Source organism: Corvus moneduloides, chromosome 3 (assembly GCF_009650955.1).
Source record: "Corvus moneduloides isolate bCorMon1 chromosome 3, bCorMon1.pri, whole genome shotgun sequence".
NCBI lineage: Eukaryota > Metazoa > Chordata > Aves > Passeriformes > Corvidae > Corvus > Corvus moneduloides.
Window position 1 is genome coordinate 98,302,647 of NC_045478.1, and position 18,918 is coordinate 98,321,564.

Sequence of the window (18,918 nt, forward strand, 5' to 3'; positions counted from 1 at the left end):
GGTGCTGTTCAGACCTGCTAATTTATCAAATTGTGACGTGATAATGATAAAAACAGTGTCCCAGCATAAGTGTGCCTTGTACATCGATGAGGGTGGGCGAGAAGGCTGTAAAAGGCTGTTATGGACTCCTTGTAGCTGTGTGTACACCCTGTAGGTGTGTGTACAGCGTGTAGGTGCATGTGAACCCTGTGTGTATGCACCCTGTGGCTGTGTATGTGCACCCTGTAGGTGTGTGCACGCCATGTAGGTGTGTATGTACACCCTGTGGGTGTGTATGTACACCCTGTAGGTGTGTGCACGCCATGTAGGTGTGTGCACGCCCTGTAGGTGTGTATGTACATCCTGTAGGTGTGTGCACACCCTGTGGCTATGTATGTACACCCTGAAGGTGTGTATGTACACCCTGCAGGTGTGTGCACACCCTGTAGGTGTGTATGTACACCCTGTAGGTGTGTGTACAGCCCGTAGGTGCGTGTGAACCCTGTGTGTATGCACCCTGTGGCTCTGTATGTGCACCCTGTAGGTGTGTGCATGCCATGTAGGTGTGTATGTACACTCTGTGGCTGTGTATGTACACCCTATAGGTGTGTATGTACATCCTGTAGGTGTGTGCACACCCTGTGGATGTGTATACACACCCTGTAGGTGTGTATGTACATCCTGCAGGTGTATATGTACACCCTGTGGCTGTGTGCACAGCCTGTAGGTGTGTGCACGCCCTGTGGCTGCGTATGTACACCCTGTGGCTGTGTGCAGGCCTTTGGCTGTGTATGTACACCCTGTAGGTGTGTGCACGCCCTGTAGGTGTGTGTACGCCATGTAGGTGTGTACGTACACCCTGTAGGTGTGTGCACGCCCTGTGGCTGTGTATGTACATCCTGTAGGTGTGTATGTACACCCTGTAGGTGTGTGCACGCCCTGTGGCTGTGTATGTACATCCTGTAGGTGCGTATGTACACCCTGTAGGTCTGTATGTACACCCTGTAGGTGTGTGCACGCCCTATAGGTGCGTATGTACACCCTGTAGGTGTGTGTACGCTCTGTGGCTGTGTATGTACACCCTGTAGGTGTGTACGTACATCCTGTAGGTGTGTATGTACACCCTGTGGCTGTGTATGTACACCCTGTAGGTGTGTATGTACACCCTGTGGGTGTGTGCACGCCCTGTGGCTGTGTATGTACATCCTGTAGGTGTGTATGTACATCCTGTGGGTGTGTGCACGCCCTGTGGCTGTGTGTGTGCACCCTGTAGGTGTGTATGTACATCCTGTAGGTGTGTATGTACATCCTGTAGGTGTATGTGTACACCCTGTGGCTGTGTGCACAGCCTGTAGGTGTGTGCACGCCCTGTGGCTGTGTATGTACACCCTGTGGCTGTGTGCAGGCCTTTGGCTGTGTACGTACACCCTGTGGGTGTGTGCACGCCCTGTGGCTGTGTATGTACATCCTGTAGGTGCGTATGTACACCCTGTAGGTGTGTGCATGCCCTGTGGCTGTGTATGTACATCCTGTAGGTGTGTATGTACACCCTGTAGGTGTGTGCACGCCCTACAGGTGCGTATGTACACCCTGTAGGTGTGTGTACGCTCTGTGGCTGTGTATGTACACCCTGTAGGTGTGTACGTACATCCTGTAGGTGTGTATGTACACCCTGCAGGTGTGTATGTACACCCTGTAGGTGTGTGCACACCCTGTGGCTGTGTGTGTACACCCTGTGGGTGTGTATGTACACCCTGTAGTTGTGTATGTACACCTTGTGGGTGTGTGCATGCCCTGTGGCTGTGTATGTACATCCTGTAGGTGTGTATGTACACCCTGTAGGTGTGTGCACGCCCTGTGGCTGTGTACCTACACCCTGTGGCTGTGTATGTACACCCTATGGGTGTGTGTACGCCCTGTGGCTGTGTACCTACACCCCGTAGGTGTGTGTACGCCCTGTGGCTGTGTATGTACACCCTGCAGGTGTGTGCACGCCCTGTGGCTGTGTACCTACACCCTGTGGCTGTGTATGTACATCCTGTAGGTGTGTATGTACACCCTGTAGGTGTGTGTACGCCCTGTGGCTGTGTACCTACACCCCGTAGGTGTACACACGCCTGTAGCAGTGTGTGCGCACCCCGTAGGCGGGCGGGCTGCAGCGCCACCCAGCGTTCGGCCACGGGCGCGCAGGGCCGGGAGCTCCGCCCCGCTCCCGCCGCCTCCCTCCCTCCCTCCGCGGGGCGGCCGCAGCCCGTAAGGGGCTGGGCGGGACCGGGCGCGGGGTCGCCCGTGTGGCGGAGCGGCTGGAGCGGCCGGGCGCGGGGCCGCCCAGTCCCCTGCGGGTGTGGAGCCTCCGGTCGGCCCGCCCGAGGCCGCGGCTGCCGCTCCTTCCTGTCCTGGCGGCACAGCCCTCCTCAGGTAATTGGGCAGCGGCGCCTCCTCTCCCCTCCTTACTGTCCCGGATCGGCTAGAGCAGCCGGCATCCGGCCCTGGTTCTGTCCCGAGGGTCCGCCAGCCGTGGGCCGTGGACCCTCGGCTCTGCAGCCGGCGCCCTTGGAGCCGGGGCGTCTGCAGCCGGCGCGGCCGGGCATGGCTCGCTTGCCCTCCCGGCAGCTGCGGGCGGAGTGGGGCCGCCTCCCAGCCCGGTAACGCGGGGTTCTGGAGCCGCGGTGCCCGTGCCGGGTGTCCCGCTGCTGGGTGCCTGTCTGCCCTCCGCCGGGAGACCGCTCCCGTTCTCTCTTTCCCCGCAGGGAGGCGGCCGGCGGGAGCAGCTCCCGTGCCGATGCTGCTGCCGGCCTGGGAACTGTGCCTCTACGGGCTCCTCACCGTGGGCTCCCACCTCTACGCTTTCTACGAAGCGCACCAAGTGTCTCGAAGTAAGTGTGCGACGTGGGCGGGCTCGCTCGGGCACAGCTTCCCGCCCGTGGCTGGCTAGGCTGTTCGGTGTGAGTTCTGCTCTCTGGGTTGGTTTCTACTTTGTTCCTCTGTGAGGAGCCCCTTTGTTCTTCCCAGCTGCCAACCTGCCCTATGCGAGGAAGCAGTAGGCAGATTCCACCTGGGCAGAGAGCTTTGTCCCACGGCTTTTTTGCTTTTGAGTGGTGGGAAGACCCATGGTAACGGTGTCCTCGGATGTGGCTGTCAGGGAAAAGATGAGGGAGACCTCTGAAGCTCAGCTATGCAGATAGGGAAGACTCAGGAAAGCTGGGTTTGAATTGTCTTGTTTTTCCTGTCTAGTCACGTGCAGCTCCTTGCAGGTGGGTGGTTCAGACGGCTGTGCTTTCCGATGGTACTTGCCAGGGTCTGGACCTGGAGTGGCCCTAGCAAGTGGGTGTTCCCTGCCTGGAGCTCTGGGGCTCCGGCGCCGAGTCCAGGGCTGAGAGCAATGGTTGGGTTGTCTGTAGAGCTTTGTGGTCAGTTTGTTTCCAAACACCTATCACTGCCTTCTGTAACCTCTTGGTAGCTGCTGTGGTGGCTTGGTTTGGAGCTGTGGAGCTATGTAGTGCAGAGCAAGGGTGGGATTTTAAAGAAGTTAAGTACAATTTGTGGATGAAAAGAAGCTATGTTATAGCGCATTGTTATTTAAATGGAAAAAAAAGTTGTATTATAAAAGTATAACAAGCTGGAGAGGCTTGGCAGGGAATACATATTGGATCTTGTTAGGCTTTAATCAGCAAGATTCTACATTAATGACTCTACCTGGCTCTTGAAAGAGCTCAAGGGAAGAACAGAAGTGCCAGGAAGGTATTTGCAGAGCAATGGAAGGAGTGCTGTGTAGCTGGGTACAGGGCTGTGCACCCATGCATACAGCAAGTCTTCTGCAGAAGTGGCAAAATGTGGTGGCAACGGGCTCTAGAGGCAGCTTCTCTGAGCAGCTTTTCCCTGTTTTGGCTGTACTGGGCGCTCTGGGTCTGTGTTCCCCTTCTGCTCTGGTGGGAGAAACCAGGCAGTTCTGAAAAAAGGCAAGTGAGGATTAGTGCAGGTCTTGTGTGGTAAAAGGTGGGTCACTGCTACTGTCCCTGTTGCAAGCGGGAATCAAAACACAGGTTCTGGGAAACTGCTTTGCCATTGCTATGGTGCAGAGCTGTGGCACAGTTGGGGCCCTCACCTAGTGAGCAGTGACATGGTGGCTTGCTCTTCCCTGGATTTGGGTATCCTCACTGTTGGAGACCACATGTGTTGCTCTTGAGCAGCAGAGAATCCGTCCCTGACTCTTTGTGCGCTGGCTGCTGTGTCCTTATCAAAGGTTTGCTCTTCCCTGCAGAGTATGAAGCTGCAATGGACAGAAGGTTTGGGCTGGACCCAGGGACTCTCTTTCGGGGGCTAAAAAAGGTAGGAGAGGCGACAGTGTCTTGTTTTCTGGCAATAATGTGAATATTGTGCATCAATGCCCTTTGCACACCCAAGCTTCTGATTTGGCTTCAGAAGTTTATAGTAACATGCAGATTTAGATATTTGTAGTTGATTTTAGTCTGACGTTTCTGATGAGGAAGAGAGAATAGCTGTGTGTGTCTAGATCTAAGAATCATAACCAAAGTTTTGTTCCTTTTCTTGATCTCTGGCTTAAGTGTTTATCCTTTGCTATGTCACTTGATAATCCTCTGTTTTACTGTTTGACTTTAAAACTCTGATCAACCTTGACACTTTCTGCAGCCTTTCCCCCCTTTTTCTCGTCACTGGGTGATTTGGATAATACTTAATATCAATGAACATGTTTTTCTCTTGGTTGTCCTGTTGTACAGCATTGAGGAGAACAGATTTTTGAGGTGTAAGGTCTTAAGAAAACATTGTTGGTGTAAGAAAAAAAAAAAGGCAAGAAAACTAGTAGTCCTCTATCCCAAACCAAAAAACACATCCCCACCTCCCCTTGCATGCATTTTTTCAAAAGGATGTGAGGTCGAAAGCAAATAGTGCAACTAATCTTGAGGATTCCTTACACAAAACTAGGAATGCATGTCTGCAGAAGTGTTTTGGTGTTTGGCCTGCCATGGCTGCTGGTAATGGACCTTTGATACATACTTTCTAGAAGGCTCTAAGGCAGTTGAGATGAACTTCTGGTGGGGCTCTACATCGGACACAGGGTTACCAGCTGATCCCTCTTACCTAATTTAGATAAAAATCTCATGCCACAGGTAACTCAAGCTGACCTAACTCCATCTGATTGCAACTGGGCTTTGTTGAAATGGGGAGCTCAACTTCTCTTCCTGCAAAGCACCTTTCCACTGAAGTTTAGTTGTCCAAGGCAGAGCAGAGTTGCTCTCTGAATCCCTCAGGAGAGGTGGTGCTTGCTCAGCTTCAGCACCAGTGTGATGCTTAGAAGGCACGCCATCTAAAGCTCTGTTTTCCTGAACTCTGACCCATTGGAAGTGAAAATGGTGCTGAGTTCACTGTAAGTGATCCAACTGGATTGCTGAAATGATGTTCCTGAGATGTGGGAGTTCTGTTGGGTAACACACAGCTGGCATATTACAGAGGTATTCCCTTGTCCCTTATGGCCAGATAGACATAGTGACCAGTTCCCTTCATGCCACAGGACCCCATGGACTTTGAGTGGAGCTACTGGATTGAATGGGGAAGGGAGCGTATACTGTGGCTTCTGGCTGGTCACCTGCTGGTATCACAAGTGTCCAGGCTCTTGGTGGAGAAGGTATGTAGGGATTTTCTTCGTGGTAGGGAGTTTCTGATGGGTTTGTTTACTGTGGACATGAGAAGCTTTGCAGTGAGACCACTGAGTGTAGTAAATCCCATTCTGTGGTGTGGATTGTGTGTGGGGGTTGGTTGCCGTAATGTTTGGAGATTTCAGCCTCCAGCCTCTAAAAGCTTCTGCCTTGTTGTGAGCCATTAAACAGCATTGTTTGACTTGTACACATAACAAGGGTGCAGTTATTTCTTTCTGAGGAAAGTATATAAAGTGATGGCTGCTTGGTTTTTGGCATGATTGCTAAATGATTACATGATTGTAGGAAATGATCTGTGTGTGGTGTCCCACCTGCTGGTTTGGGGAAGGAAAGGAAGAAGTTATGTTCTCTCTCAAATTAGGGGGGCTCTGGTTTTCACATGATGCTGCTACAGAAGCACCTTCCCTTTCACCTTTAGGGATACAGTTGGGTTTCTGTGTGTTTTCATGTGTGTTCCTAATCTTATTGACTGCATTTGTCTCTACTGTAGAATGTGTCTAGGCAGCACAGGTATTGAGTGCCTTTTTTCTTTAGCAATAATTTAATTAAAGATTGTTAACTTTTCTTTTTCTGACAGTATAAACCATGGTGCTTGATGGTTTATGGAATGGCTGCCTGCTGGCTGTTACTGGGAGTCAAGGGCTTTGCTGTCATTTTGTTACATGCAGCTATTTCCTTTGCTGTGGCTCAGTTTCAGCTGTCACTCCTGACATGGTTGTGCTCCCTTATCCTGCTGTCCACTTTACGCATACCAGCTGTGGAAGAAACCAAGGTAATGTGAGAAGGACTAGTTAAGTATCAAATTAATTGTGGTGGTGGTTGTCTGTAATGGCATTTAAGGTGCTAGGTTTTGGGTTTGTATCCAGGAGTTACTCAGTTAAGCCTGCCTGTACTTATTGGTGACTGTGACTTCTGCAGGGAGGGAGACTTTCTCCAACACTTTGATTTGTACCAAATGAGTTACTTGCATCAATCAGCTGTAAGCAAGCTCAGTTTTGCTCTTTGGTGGCTTTTTCTGGGTAGTACAGATTTGGAAAAACTGTTGCCCAGTTGTAAGGAAATGTCCTGTTGTATTTCATTGGACCAATGGGAAAAACTGGACATTTGTTATAAGGATTGTTGCTCTGATGTTCGGGGAGGGGGTGGTGGAATGAGTGTATAGAATCTCTTCATGTGGTATGGTCAGTTTTGTGCTTTGCTCTCACAAGGAAAGGGCCCACTGCAGTATAAATTGTCAGTCAGCCAAACTGCATTTGCTGATGTTTCCAAGTATTTTGTGGTAGTAGGTTTTTGTTGTTGGCAACAAGGTGTGATACCAAGTGTCAAAAGGTCAGTAAAGGCTCAGTAACGTTTTTTTGAGTCTTAAGCTTTCTCAGGAGTGACTGATTCTCTTCAGATCTAGCTTCAGCCCTAGTAGTCCCTTGGCTATCAATTGTGTTGCTGGCTGGTTTGAATATTGTATTACTGGACTGAATCTGAGGTGGATGTTTCATTTCTGTAAGAAAAGCTCTCCTGCTGTCCTAGTTCTTCACAGCCTAACATGTTTCTGAAATCAAGCTCTTTCAGAAAAAGTCTGAAAGTTGTCTCTATGCTGGCTGCAGTAGCTCTGGAGGGCCTTTCTCCATCAAAAGCCAGTGCTTGTTGTTGATGTGTTCACTTTATATTCTCATTCCCACTGCTGTTGGCTTTAGTTTCGTCCTGCTGCTGCTGACCCCAAAAGTTAGGATGTGAGTAGACACTGCTGTCTTGCCGTAGAGAAAACACAACATTGCACCGTCATGAACTGGCTTTGTTTTGTCTTGCAGAGAAAGTGGTATGACACTGAAAATGAGTATTATCTGCTGCTCTTCACTGTGTCTGTCCGCTGCCTCTTCTGCACTAGCTTCAGCCTGGAGTACTGCTGGCATGCACCTACCCAGAAGTCATCCCACTCATTCCCCTGGATGCTGGCATATGTGTTTTATTATCCTACATTCCACAATGGACCCCTTGTGAATTTTGATGAATTCAGTAAGCAGGTAACAGTGGTTGTTGTTCGAGTGTCTAAAGCTGTCTTCCACATAATTATGAAATAATCAAATAATACTATAGGAATGTGACAATTTTAAGTGTATCATTAGGAATTTTGCTATGTCCTGGATATCAACTTTTAAGACAAACCTGTCTCCCCAAGTTCTTCTGCTTCACAGGATGTTCTTGTCTGACATCTGATTCATCCCTTCAATCAGGGAGCCAGTGACATGCTTTGTTACATTTGGAGAGTGTTCATAATTTTAGTGTGCAGCTACTGGACTGGATTTTTGTTTTCTTCTTCATCAGGTGGAATAAAGTAATGTTTTCAGCATAAGCTTGCTATTAACTCTGAAACAGATTTCAGGGTCACAGGAATTTGTTGGGAATTTCTGAAAACTCGAGTTTCCCCTCACGTGGATATGAAAACAGCTGATGACTTACTATGAGCACTTTGCTTCAACTGAGCAGTGTGTTTAATGTATAAGACCTACCTGAATGCTTTTTTTAGTCCCTTGCAGGCTTCTTTTCAAGCCTGCATTTCGCATGGTGGGAAAAGTCCGTGTTTTCATTCTTTATTGCTTTCCATATTTCCTTGCACGCTTGGGTAAGAAGTGGTATCACAACCTGTTATGTCTGCAGCTAAAATTTTTGTGTCAAAATGGGTTAGTGAACATTTCAAACCATAAAATGTCTTTTTCTCTTTATGTGTAGAAGCCTAGGGACTGCTTCCTTCTGTTTGTATTTGGGGATTTTCTCTTGAAGCCAAAGCAAATATTGGGGTTTATGAAAGTGAAGCTAGATTGTGGTGGACCCTTGAGTGAAAAGTCCTATGCTCATTTGTTTTCACTTGATTTGGAAGATGCAAGGCTGTATGTTGTTATCTTGGGCTGGATATTGTGGGAAAAGTCTGCATAGACTTGCATAGAAACTGAGGTAATGTGTTTTACTAATTATTTTGTAGCTTCTGAAGTGTATTAGATTCCACCTAGATCCTTGTACCCTAGAAGAGGCACAGTTGTGCTTTCTTTCCAAGGACTGTTTCAGAAGATCTATGAGACTCCAAGCTGAAAGCAGCTTGGGGATAGCTGGTAGGAAAAACTGGGGGGCCTTGCTTTGAAATTTATCACCTGATATGGCTCAGCAAAGACCTGTACAAAGAACACATGTATTCTTGGTGTAAAAGGAAAAGGAAGAATGAGAATGATATGCCTGTATTTGCAGAAAGTTCTCCTTAAATATGTACTGACTGTGGTTAAAGCCCTGAAGAAGATGGAACAAACTGAACAACCTTAATGTGTTTCTTGTTGGTGTTTGCTGCAGGTCATTGTGAAAGCTCTTGCCTGAGCAGAAGGTATTACCTTGGCAGGTGAGGTCAGAAAAGGGTTTCAAAGGTTGCAGTGCCCAGCAGTTGATTCAAAATGCACGATGCAAAGAGAGTCTTTATTGATTATATTGGAAGAGACCACTCTCAGAACCTCTTAACTGAAGCTGAGACTGGGATGAGGGTTCCTGCTGAGCGCACTGGGAAGCAAAAATTCTGGAGCTGGAGACAGTGACAATTGGCATCCACTGCCAGGCAAAAATGAGACACTGACCCTGTCACTGGCCTTGTTGAATTTCTGTGTTGAAACAAGGCATGGCAGTTCTAGACATGGGTTTGAAGGCCTGTTGTGCAAATCACTGTGATAAAATGGCCATCTCCAAGCTTTCTTCTAGCTGATGCAAAGGAACCCTCCAAATGAGTGTCCATGTTAGCTGTACAGTGCTTGGGATTGAGGGCCTGTGCAGATGAGTTGGTTGCTTCTCTTGTATGTGCACTTTTGGTGGCCAGGTAGAGACTGGAGAAGGAAATGTTTCACACAGTAATAGATGTATAACACATGACTGAATTTTTAGGCAATCCTATGTTTCTGGTTTTTGATTCTATTCTCTTTTATTGCAGAAAGGTGGTGCAATAATAATATGCCAATGTGTTTACTGCAGTTAGCAGTGTAAGAGTTTGGAGCCTCTTGAGAAGCCTGTCAACTGCAAACTTTGCCTTATCTGTTATTTAAACTTGCACTTCCATTTGCTTGGCACATGTAGGTCTTGCGGACTTTGGCAATGCTGTGGGAGAAAAATAAAGAACTGTCGTCAAGTAATTGAGTCTCTGCAGTTGATTGAAGTTGGAGGTATTTTAAGAGTAAGCGGTCATTATTCCTGTGTTCAGAAGGGCTGCTGCTTCAAAAACCTTCATCGCTCTAGTTCCTTTAATCTTTTTAGATTATTTCCAGAGGTCAAGTTGCAGGAATTAGTCTCATGTCTGGATTCTGTTCAGGTTAACAACACTTGGCCTTTTTTACAACAGTTTGGTGCAGCGTGGGTTCACATTTGGCTTCTTGTTGGTTTCTACTGCTTACTGAGATTGAGAATGCAGAGACCAGTCTCCCTCAAGAGTGTGTCAGGAATTTCCAAATGGTGTAGTAAAAAGTTCTCAGGATGAGTATTTTGAGTAAAATGGTCAGTTTTGTGCCAGGTAACCTCTTTGGATTTCTTCTTTAGATGAGGAGACAAGAAGCTTTCAGTGTGAAGACCAATCTCAGCATCTTAATTGTGGGCATAATTCGTATTTTCTTTTGGTGGTGCCTGGCTGAGCTGATGATTCACCTCATGTATATCCATGCTCTCTACAGTAGTGCTCTGCCTTTGGAATCTGCATCTTACTGGGCCTTGGGTGAGTATAGAAACAATAGCAGAAATCTTTCTTCTTCCCCCACTTCAAGAAACCCCAGTCTCTTTTATGTCCATTTGTAGGTATGTAAATGTAGCACATTATAGCCAGCCGCTGTCAGAAAGGTGATCTACAGACTCATAATATAACATGTAGATTCTCCATAAGCTTAGTTGAACTTACTGAGTGCTTCCTAAATTAAAAAATATTCTGTACTTTTTCCAGTCTAGGGTATGTCTCTAAACTTTGTTCTAAAGTGATTCTCCCCCTCAAGTCATAGAAGTGGACACTTCCAGGAGTTTATTTAGTGTGGGGATGGAGGAGGGCAGATGTTAAGAATTATTTTTGATCTCCTTCTGATTGATTTTTGGTTTTGTATTCACATTAAAAAGTAAAAGGACTGAACTTGAGCAAATAGTAGAGGGAAGGACTTGCAGATAAGGTAACCTGAAAGTAGTAGTCAGTGCCTCTCAGTTCTGTTTTCCTGCTTGGCTTCCCCCACTTCTACCCTGCTCCCAGCTCCCTGGTATTTCATTAAAATGCCCAACTGTGAGGAAAAAGAGTGCTGAAAATTGCAGCATAAATCGGCAAGAGCTTTAGGTGGTGTATGTGGTTGATTTGATTCCTGCCCCCCCTTCCCAGCTGTATCACCAGGTAGGGGGGAAAAAAGCAAAGAAACCCCAGACCTTAAAACGGTTCTGAAAAAGCCTTGGTGATTCTTGACTTGCGGGAGGTGTCTCTCACACCAGGGATTGGCACACACGCTGGGACGGGCTGTCCTGCACTCGCTGGAGCTCGCCTGTGTCACCACAGTGCGTGTGTGGTGGAGGGCACTGTTGGACTGCATCGGACTCTGGTCAGCAGAGGGCAATGTGTGCACTCTCTGTGTACCCCTATGTGCACACGTACACACCTGATACATGTTTTAGTGTATCATTTTTATACCTAAAATGGGCAAGGGCAGATGGAGAGCAAGAAAGGGAGAGGTTTGCCTCAGTGGTTTGCTGTTCGTTCCACTGCTCACTCAGTCACTGTTCAGAAAGGGGATTCTGAGTTTTCATTTTCTGTTCTGAATGTCAATTCATTGATGAGTTGCATCTGTTAGCTCCTAGTGCTTGTGTGTGTTACAAAATGCTGGCCACTTGATAATGTGGGGAAGGCTACAGAATTAGGGATGAAATATTCTAGCTGTGGTGCTACTGGTGGATTCCTCCCTCCCTTCAAGACTACCAGTGTTGATTTTTTAGGGTGGGGAGAGAGTTACTTCATGGACAGCGGCTAAGTTGTCTGTGTATTTATTTGATGAAATGAAGTGTGTTATCCTAAGAATTAAAATGTGTTTTGAACAGAGGGTTAGAAAAGGTGAAAATGCTTCAACACAACAGGAGATGAAAGCCAGTGTCAGAGTAAGTTTGGACTTTAAAGATGCCTGATTTCAAGTCGTGCCTGATTGTAGTTTAACAAGTTGCCTGTGGAGACCCTGCCTTTAGGAGAGATGTACTCAAAATATAACCCTTCTCTCACTGAGCTTTGTCTTTGTGGTAATGTAGGCAGGTGTTTAAAATATACTATATATGAGATTTTTGAGCTAGAAATTGGTCACTTCATGTTTTCTCTGCAGGTTTTATCACAATGATTATATAGGTTTCCTTAGACTCAAATCAGTGATAGGCCACTGTTGTGACTTGCTTTAGGGAGCCACCAATATATGAGCATGGGTACTGGTAATAATTTGCTGTTAAGTCTTACTGGACCCTTATGGATCTTACCATGCTTCTACAGTAGTTCCTGTACAGAGCCAAGCACTCCCCTCTGTTACTTTGCATGCTGTGTTATTGGGACTAATTTAATCAGATAACTGAGTATTGAGACCAAGGAAGCAGCTTGCTGTTGACTCAGGAGGATTAGCCATGGTATGTAAGCCTTTCTGCACTGATGGGGTTTGTTCCTTTTGGGTTTCCTGTTTAACTACAGCAGCTTCAAACCAGCGTGGAACATTTATTTACACTGTGATGTCTGGCTGCCCTCATAGCCTGGTAAACTTAAGGGAAAGGCTGTGAGGCTGTTCTGCAGTCATCTCTAGTTAGGGAACTTATATCTGCTACTCCATGCTTTTTTCTGGGATAACTTTAAACAATGGGCAGTAAATGCCAGCAGCACGTGTAAAGACAACACTGCTGTGAGATTTTGCTCTCAGCATCTGAGGACAATGTCAGTCTCCTCCTCCTGAGTGTGAAGCTACAGTGTGTTCTGCATCACTGTGTGGTGTTCCTGTAAGGTGAGGCAACAAGGAAATAAAAAAATACTCCAAAACTAAACCTTGACTGAGTTTCAATACTTGTTAAAAAATGCTGGTATGTAACAGTGTCATTTATGGCCGTGTAAAGTAGAAATTCTAAAGTGACCTAAACTAACATTGCTAAGGGCACACAGGTATAAAATTTAAAAAATAGTACCTGGGAGAATGTTTCCCAGCAGCAAGAGAAGTATTTTCTCTTGTGTGGATGGAATCAGAGGTAAATGAGTTTCTAGAAGCAGCAACATATACCAAGTGGTGCAATATAGCTTTTCAGTAACCAAGTACTAGGCCCCACATCCAGAAGAGAATGGGGAGTATGATGGACTTCATCCAACTCTGTCTGTTTGCTGTATATGTATGGCCCTTCAGTTTGTGGAAAGGGTGTTAATGTGTGAATGCAAGAATTAATTTAAAGATGTCAGCTGTGCAATCTCAAAACTGTTATTTATTGGTCCCAGGAAGCCATTGTTTGGAGAATGTGACCATTTTGCAGAATTCACAAATCATTGTGTGCACAAATGTTTGTGTCTGTGGCTAGTTAGCTATTGACATACTGAGCAATATCAGGGCATTTGTGCTTTTTTAATGATGACAATCAAATGCAGTGTTTATAGCAATTCCATGGGTTTGTGTTAGTGCTGCATTTCATTCTGGTAGCATCAGTCAGATTGTCTGAAAGAATTGGGTGCTTTCAGAATTAATGACACAGCAGGAAGACCTGTATTCCATGTTAATGGAAACCATGGTAGTTCGTTCTTCTCAGATTTTAATGTTAATTGGGAATAATTTTCTGCCTTTAGATTTTGCTCTGTGAAATGTAGATTTGCAGGCACCAAGAATAAAGACCACTATGAATTCCAGTAATCCAGTACCCTGATGAACTGCAGCATGCCTGAAAAATACCTACACGTGCCAGATCAGAGGTTCATCTGTTCTACTGAGTAATGTTTGGATATGGTATGTAATGAAGCAAGTGAAAAGAAATGAGTAAAGGAGAGGTAGATTGGTGATCCTTTTCAATGTCTGTTCTTCAAACTTCTGCAGCTGAATGACAAATTCACTGATATGTAGTAATGGGGAGCTTAATAGCAATGGTTGAAAGAGCTTAAGTTGAAACAAGTGATTTTTTTCTTTCTTTACTGTGACAACGTAGACTGTCAGTGGTAAAATCCACTCTGCTGAGGTACATTCTATTGTATAGAAACTGAAATGTATGTTGCTAGGTCATTTATGTGTTAAGTCTGTGTCTGAAAATGCAGATGTTGAAAGAAGCACTGCCTGTATTTCCCTTATGAGGCTTCACATTTTTCCTGGTGGTTCAGCACCGTCTACTTACCTCTGCTCATCTGGGCAGAGCTTTGTGTGCATCTGGCAAGGTACAGGGAATGACGAAAGACAGAACTGTGTATGAAAATATATTGTTGAATATAATTGTTGCTCTGGATTAATCTAGATCTCAATAGATCCTATAGTTGTGAAAATATCTTTTACTAGGAATCTGTCTGTACTTTGTCAGAGGTGTGTGATGTATAGACATACATCTGAGATGTACACACACGATAGGATGTTGTGAATTCTCTATGGCTTTAATGTATTGGTCATAACTGTGTGCTGTCTTTTTGTTCTAGTGAAGCATGCACAAGGTAGTGTCAATTAACAATATCACTGTTTTAATTATTAACTAGGCTCTGCTACTTCAAAAGTGTATTTTTGTATGAGCGGTATCTAAGTCAATCTAGAATATGATCGTTCAAAGGTGGAGCCATGTGTTTTAGTCTGTAGTTGCTGGTCCCATGTTTTAATTTGTTAGAAGAAGAAATGTTATGTATGTTCTTCTTTGACAGTGAGACCTACAGAGTAGTCCATGTAAATTGCATGTAGGGTGCTGCTTTTGATGTATTTGCAGGTTTTTCTGATAAACCCACAGATAGGAAATAGATTTCTGAGTTCATTTTCAGAAGCATGCAGTGTTTTGCTATTGAAATCGGGGTATCTGTTCATCTAAGTGGTAATGAAATACTAAGAGGAGACAGATTTTTTCTGTCCTGCAAAATAATGATAAGGAGAAACTGATGAAATACTTGGCATTTTGAGGTCTGTTTTGTAAACTGGAAATATAAACATGAATCAGAAAACTTAGATTTTTTTTTTTCTCTAAAATATTAAATTGTTCCCTGCTTTGTAGAAAGAAGTGTTCATGCGTCTAATTTTTCTAATCTTTCCTGTAGGCTGAACTTCAAGATAGCATTGGCAATTAACTTACTCCTATGACTACTTTTCTTTTTACTCGTGTGTTGTTGCTTAACTCCAGCTAGAAACTGAACACCACACAGCTGCCCACTCCTTTTCTTTTCTTGGAGAGGTGGGAAGAGAATTGGAAGAATAAAACTGAGAATTTATAGATTGACATAAAGACAGTTTAAAAGGTAAAGCAAAAGCCACATGTGCAAGCAAAGCAAAACAAGGAATTAATTCCCCGCTTCTCTGGGCAGGCGGCCCTAGAAAAGCTGGGCTCCTTCATGTACAATGGTTGCTTAGGAAGACAAATGCCATCACTCTGAACATCCCCCCTTTCTTATTCCCCTAGCTTTATATGGTAAGTGTGAGCATATGGTATGGGATATCCCTTGGGTCAGTTGGGGTCAGATGTCCTGGCTGTGTCTCCTCCAAGCTCCTTGTGCACCCTCAGCCTTCTCACTGGCGGGGGGTGAGGAGCAGAAAAGGCCTTGACTCTCTAAACTGTGTAGTAACAAAAACATCCCTGTGTTTTCATCAACACTGTTTTCAGCACAGATCCAAACACAGCCCCACACTGGCCAGTGTGAAGAAAATGAGCTCTATCCCAGTAAAAAACAGTGCAGTGTGATAACTCTTGGTTTATTTAGAGAGCTTTTTCATGCAAGTAACTACTGTTGAACACAGTGCTTACAGTAGATGTTTTCATATAATGGTTTGGGTTGAAAGGAACGTTAAAGATCGTCTAATTCCAACCCCTTTGCCATGGGAGTTCCTTCCACTAGACCAGGTTTCTCAAAGTCCTTGGGAGTATTCATGGTAGGTGTCTTTAAAGCGTGTGTGTGCTTGAAAAGCCTTCTGGTTTCCTTTAACTTGGAAGACCTGTCTGTGCCTTGACTGAGAGTTCCTTGATGGCTCTGTTTAGTCTTGTTTAAGTAATTTCACTTTGGGACCTTTATGTCCATTCAGCTTTGTCTAAAAATAAGCACTTAGCCTCCAGGAGAAACACTGTGGGACTTTCCTGCCACTACTCCACCCACAGAAGGATGTTCCTTGCTTCTTGTGTGCTGCTGAAAGGCTGGGATATTTTGAACTTGACGATATGGCCCCAAATTCTGAGCTGTTATAAATGTCTCCTTCCTATTAGACTTCTGCCATGTGTCAGTAGCCCTTTTGACATGTGACTTCATATTTATCTCTGTTTTCTAGTGCAACCTGTCCTGGTACTTGACAGAAACAAGCATCTGCAGTCATTAATGCCATAGGGTAAATGTAGCTGCAAAAAGGGTAAAGTTGTGATGTTGTGCTCATAATGAAATTGCCCTCTAAGTTACAGTTGACCATGACTTTTGGTGATGGCTTAAGGACAGAAAAATGGCAAGTGTGATTTGCAATAGCTGGATGCAAATGTTTTGTTGCTTGCTTATGAAAATATTCTATTTGTTGACTTCTGTCAAAAAAATACCAGGCAGAACTTTGAGAATAAGTAGACTAAAACAAATTAAATCTTGTGAATATTCCAGTTTGTAGTTATTTTTGTTTCAAAGCTCTATGAAACTTAGGAAATGCAGTTTTGCAATAAACTTAAGGTTAAGGAAAGCATTTGAAGGTCTGTAAATACATTCTTAAAGCATAGGAAAGCTTAGAATTTTTTGAGGATTGGAAGATGATAAAGCAAAAATACCAGCTTCTATGGAAGTAAATTGCTTTAGTCTGGGACTTCAAACAGCTTAACTGTTGAAATGCATGGGATTAAGATTGGGTACTTTAACTTGATATTTTATCCCTTAGCACATTCTGTTAAAAAACAAAACAAAACCAACAAACCTTGACTTTGAATCCTTTGAATTAATTTATTCTGGAGAAAAGATAGAATCTTTGCAGTACTTCTTCCTCTTAGGTGTGTTATAATACACATTTGATATGGCTTGTTTCCAATTTAAAATAATGCTTGTGTGTAAAAATTATGTGATATTGTTAATGAATTTAATTGTTTAATTCGTATTTTTAAATCAGGTGATGCAGTGTGCTTCTGGCTGCTTTGTGCTAGAACGGAGCAAATGCAAAGCAGCTGGAATGTCCCAGATATGCAAGAAGGTTTAAAGCCTGTGCCTGTTGCCAATACAGCCCAGCTATTTCGTGGTGAATCTTGCCCTTAGTTTTCCTTAAGTGGCCAGAACTCTCCTACTGCTGGCAGGAGTTCAAGACCAGTGAGAACTTGATCTGTGTATTTTGACAGGGACCTTTGTGTTGCTGTTTTTGTGAGTCTTGAAATTGCCATTCACAGAGTAGCTCCTGTGTGCCAGGTGTGACTGTGATGTGTGTGTTTAAGATGCCAGTGCTACTGAGCTGCCTGTTAGTTACAGTAATGACAGCCTAGACGTGTGTTATTGGAGGTGGTGAAAATGCCTTTTTTCCACAACTTGCATATTATGACTTTGTATCCGTGAACTCGATCTTTCATCATTGTATTTAAAATCAAATGTATTGATTTTTTGGGTCTGAGTGGAAGCCTGTTTCTAAATACCTTTCCATCAAGTACAGCCAAAGGATTTTGAATTTTACTAGTGCACAAACAGCTGTGATCTTCATAATTGATTTGTGTGGGTGTCAGTGTTCAGCTCTCCAATGAAATTTGTCAGAAAAGAAATGAGACACTGAATGAGAAGGGAATTAAAGCAGAAAGTTGGCTGTACAGATGATTTAGCAGTAATCTAATGTGGAGCTAATTGGCTAGTATCCAAATTGCGCTTCTGATTGTTTGTTTTTCTCTGGGGAATAATGTTATTGAATACTAGATGCCTGCTTCCCTGAAGTAAAGTCACATAAGCTTCATGTCTCAGTATTTTGTTCTAACAACAATTTTTGTCTTGTATGGCACAACTGTTTCTTATCATGTGCATGGATTATGATATTACAACGAAAAATATTGGATTGTCATAGCAAAATATTGGCCATGTGTAGGCCAGCAGGAATTTTGCATTTTACGTTATTAGTACCAGAATTTCACTCTAGGTTGTTATACAGTAGATGAATTTTTAATGCTTAGCTTTTGGTTGTCATCCATAGTAATACTCATTAGTCAGCAGAATGCAATAGGGATGTTCCCCCCCTCCTCAAAAAAAGACAGGTTACTTAAATGTTCATGGAGACGTACTGCTGCAGTCAGATTAAACACTTTGTCTCCAAGGAAAGTCTGCTGGAAGGCTTTAAAATTGGGCTGAATGTCTAAAGTCCTTCAGTCAAGTTCGGTAATATAACTGAGCGAAAGCAGAGCACTGGAATGGAAGGAGATGTAGCAATTGCATTTTATAGGTTTTTTTTCTCTATTGAAGTATAAAATTATAATTTTAGTTTCCCTTCTTTGTGGTGAGATTTTCCGTATGTCAACTGTCAGATGGAAAAGTTCACCAAAGTCATTGGGTCCTTCAGGAGTGACCTCATCAGTTTCTGTAAAGGTGCTGGCCTCTGCTTTTTACTGTGTTTTTACTTATTGGTCAATACCACTTTGTTCAACAGAAAACATAGAATATTAGTTTGAATCATCTTCCTTTATAATGCATTCTAAGGTTGTTACTTGCATGAATAATAATAATGAGAATATGTATGATTTTCATCTCAGATCTGTGTAAGATGCTGGAGTTTGTGTCATAACCTGAGGTTAAGCTGTGAGCGAGCACACTGCCAAAATTTCTGCTTTGGAAAAAAGGCAGCTAAAGGACCTTAAGGAGACCTTTGTCTGTGGGTTTAGAAACTGAAATATGCTTTAAGCACTGTGCAAAGTGGAGTTCCAGTCTTCTGTGCCTTGGATGCAGCAGAAGGGCATCTTGTAGGAGTATTTTCTGGGGACTCAAATAATCTGACGGGACATGGGATGTTTGTGGGGATGTCAGGATAAGGTGCAGTTATAACCATTGTTTATGGCTGTTCTGGAGTAACAAGCGTAGAGTGGTTGGTTGGGGTTTTTTTGCAAAGTTAAATTTACTGTCCCTGTGGTAAATGTTGAT

General features: G+C 44.2%; 1 protein-coding gene across 5 annotated transcripts in view; it reads left to right on the top strand.

Moving 5' to 3' along the window:
* Positions 1-2,228: 2,228 nt before the first annotated feature.
* Positions 2,229-18,918, top strand: part of HHAT (hedgehog acyltransferase) — a 151,598-nt gene continuing 134,908 nt past the window's right edge. For 4 of the 5 annotated variants that reach the window (XM_032102904.1, XM_032102906.1, XM_032102905.1 and 1 more), the window contains exons 1-7: positions 2,313-2,397; positions 2,730-2,855; positions 4,241-4,308; positions 5,510-5,623; positions 6,232-6,426; positions 7,460-7,672; positions 10,209-10,380. In XM_032102904.1, the coding sequence (XP_031958795.1) occupies positions 2,762-2,855; positions 4,241-4,308; positions 5,510-5,623; positions 6,232-6,426; positions 7,460-7,672; positions 10,209-10,380 (856 nt within the window). In that variant the 5' untranslated portion in view covers positions 2,313-2,397; positions 2,730-2,761. Of the gene's footprint in view, positions 2,398-2,729; positions 2,856-4,240; positions 4,309-5,509; positions 5,624-6,231; positions 6,427-7,459; positions 7,673-10,208; positions 10,381-18,918 lie in introns of all 5 variants that reach the window. The other variant, XM_032102908.1, reaches the window with a different exon arrangement.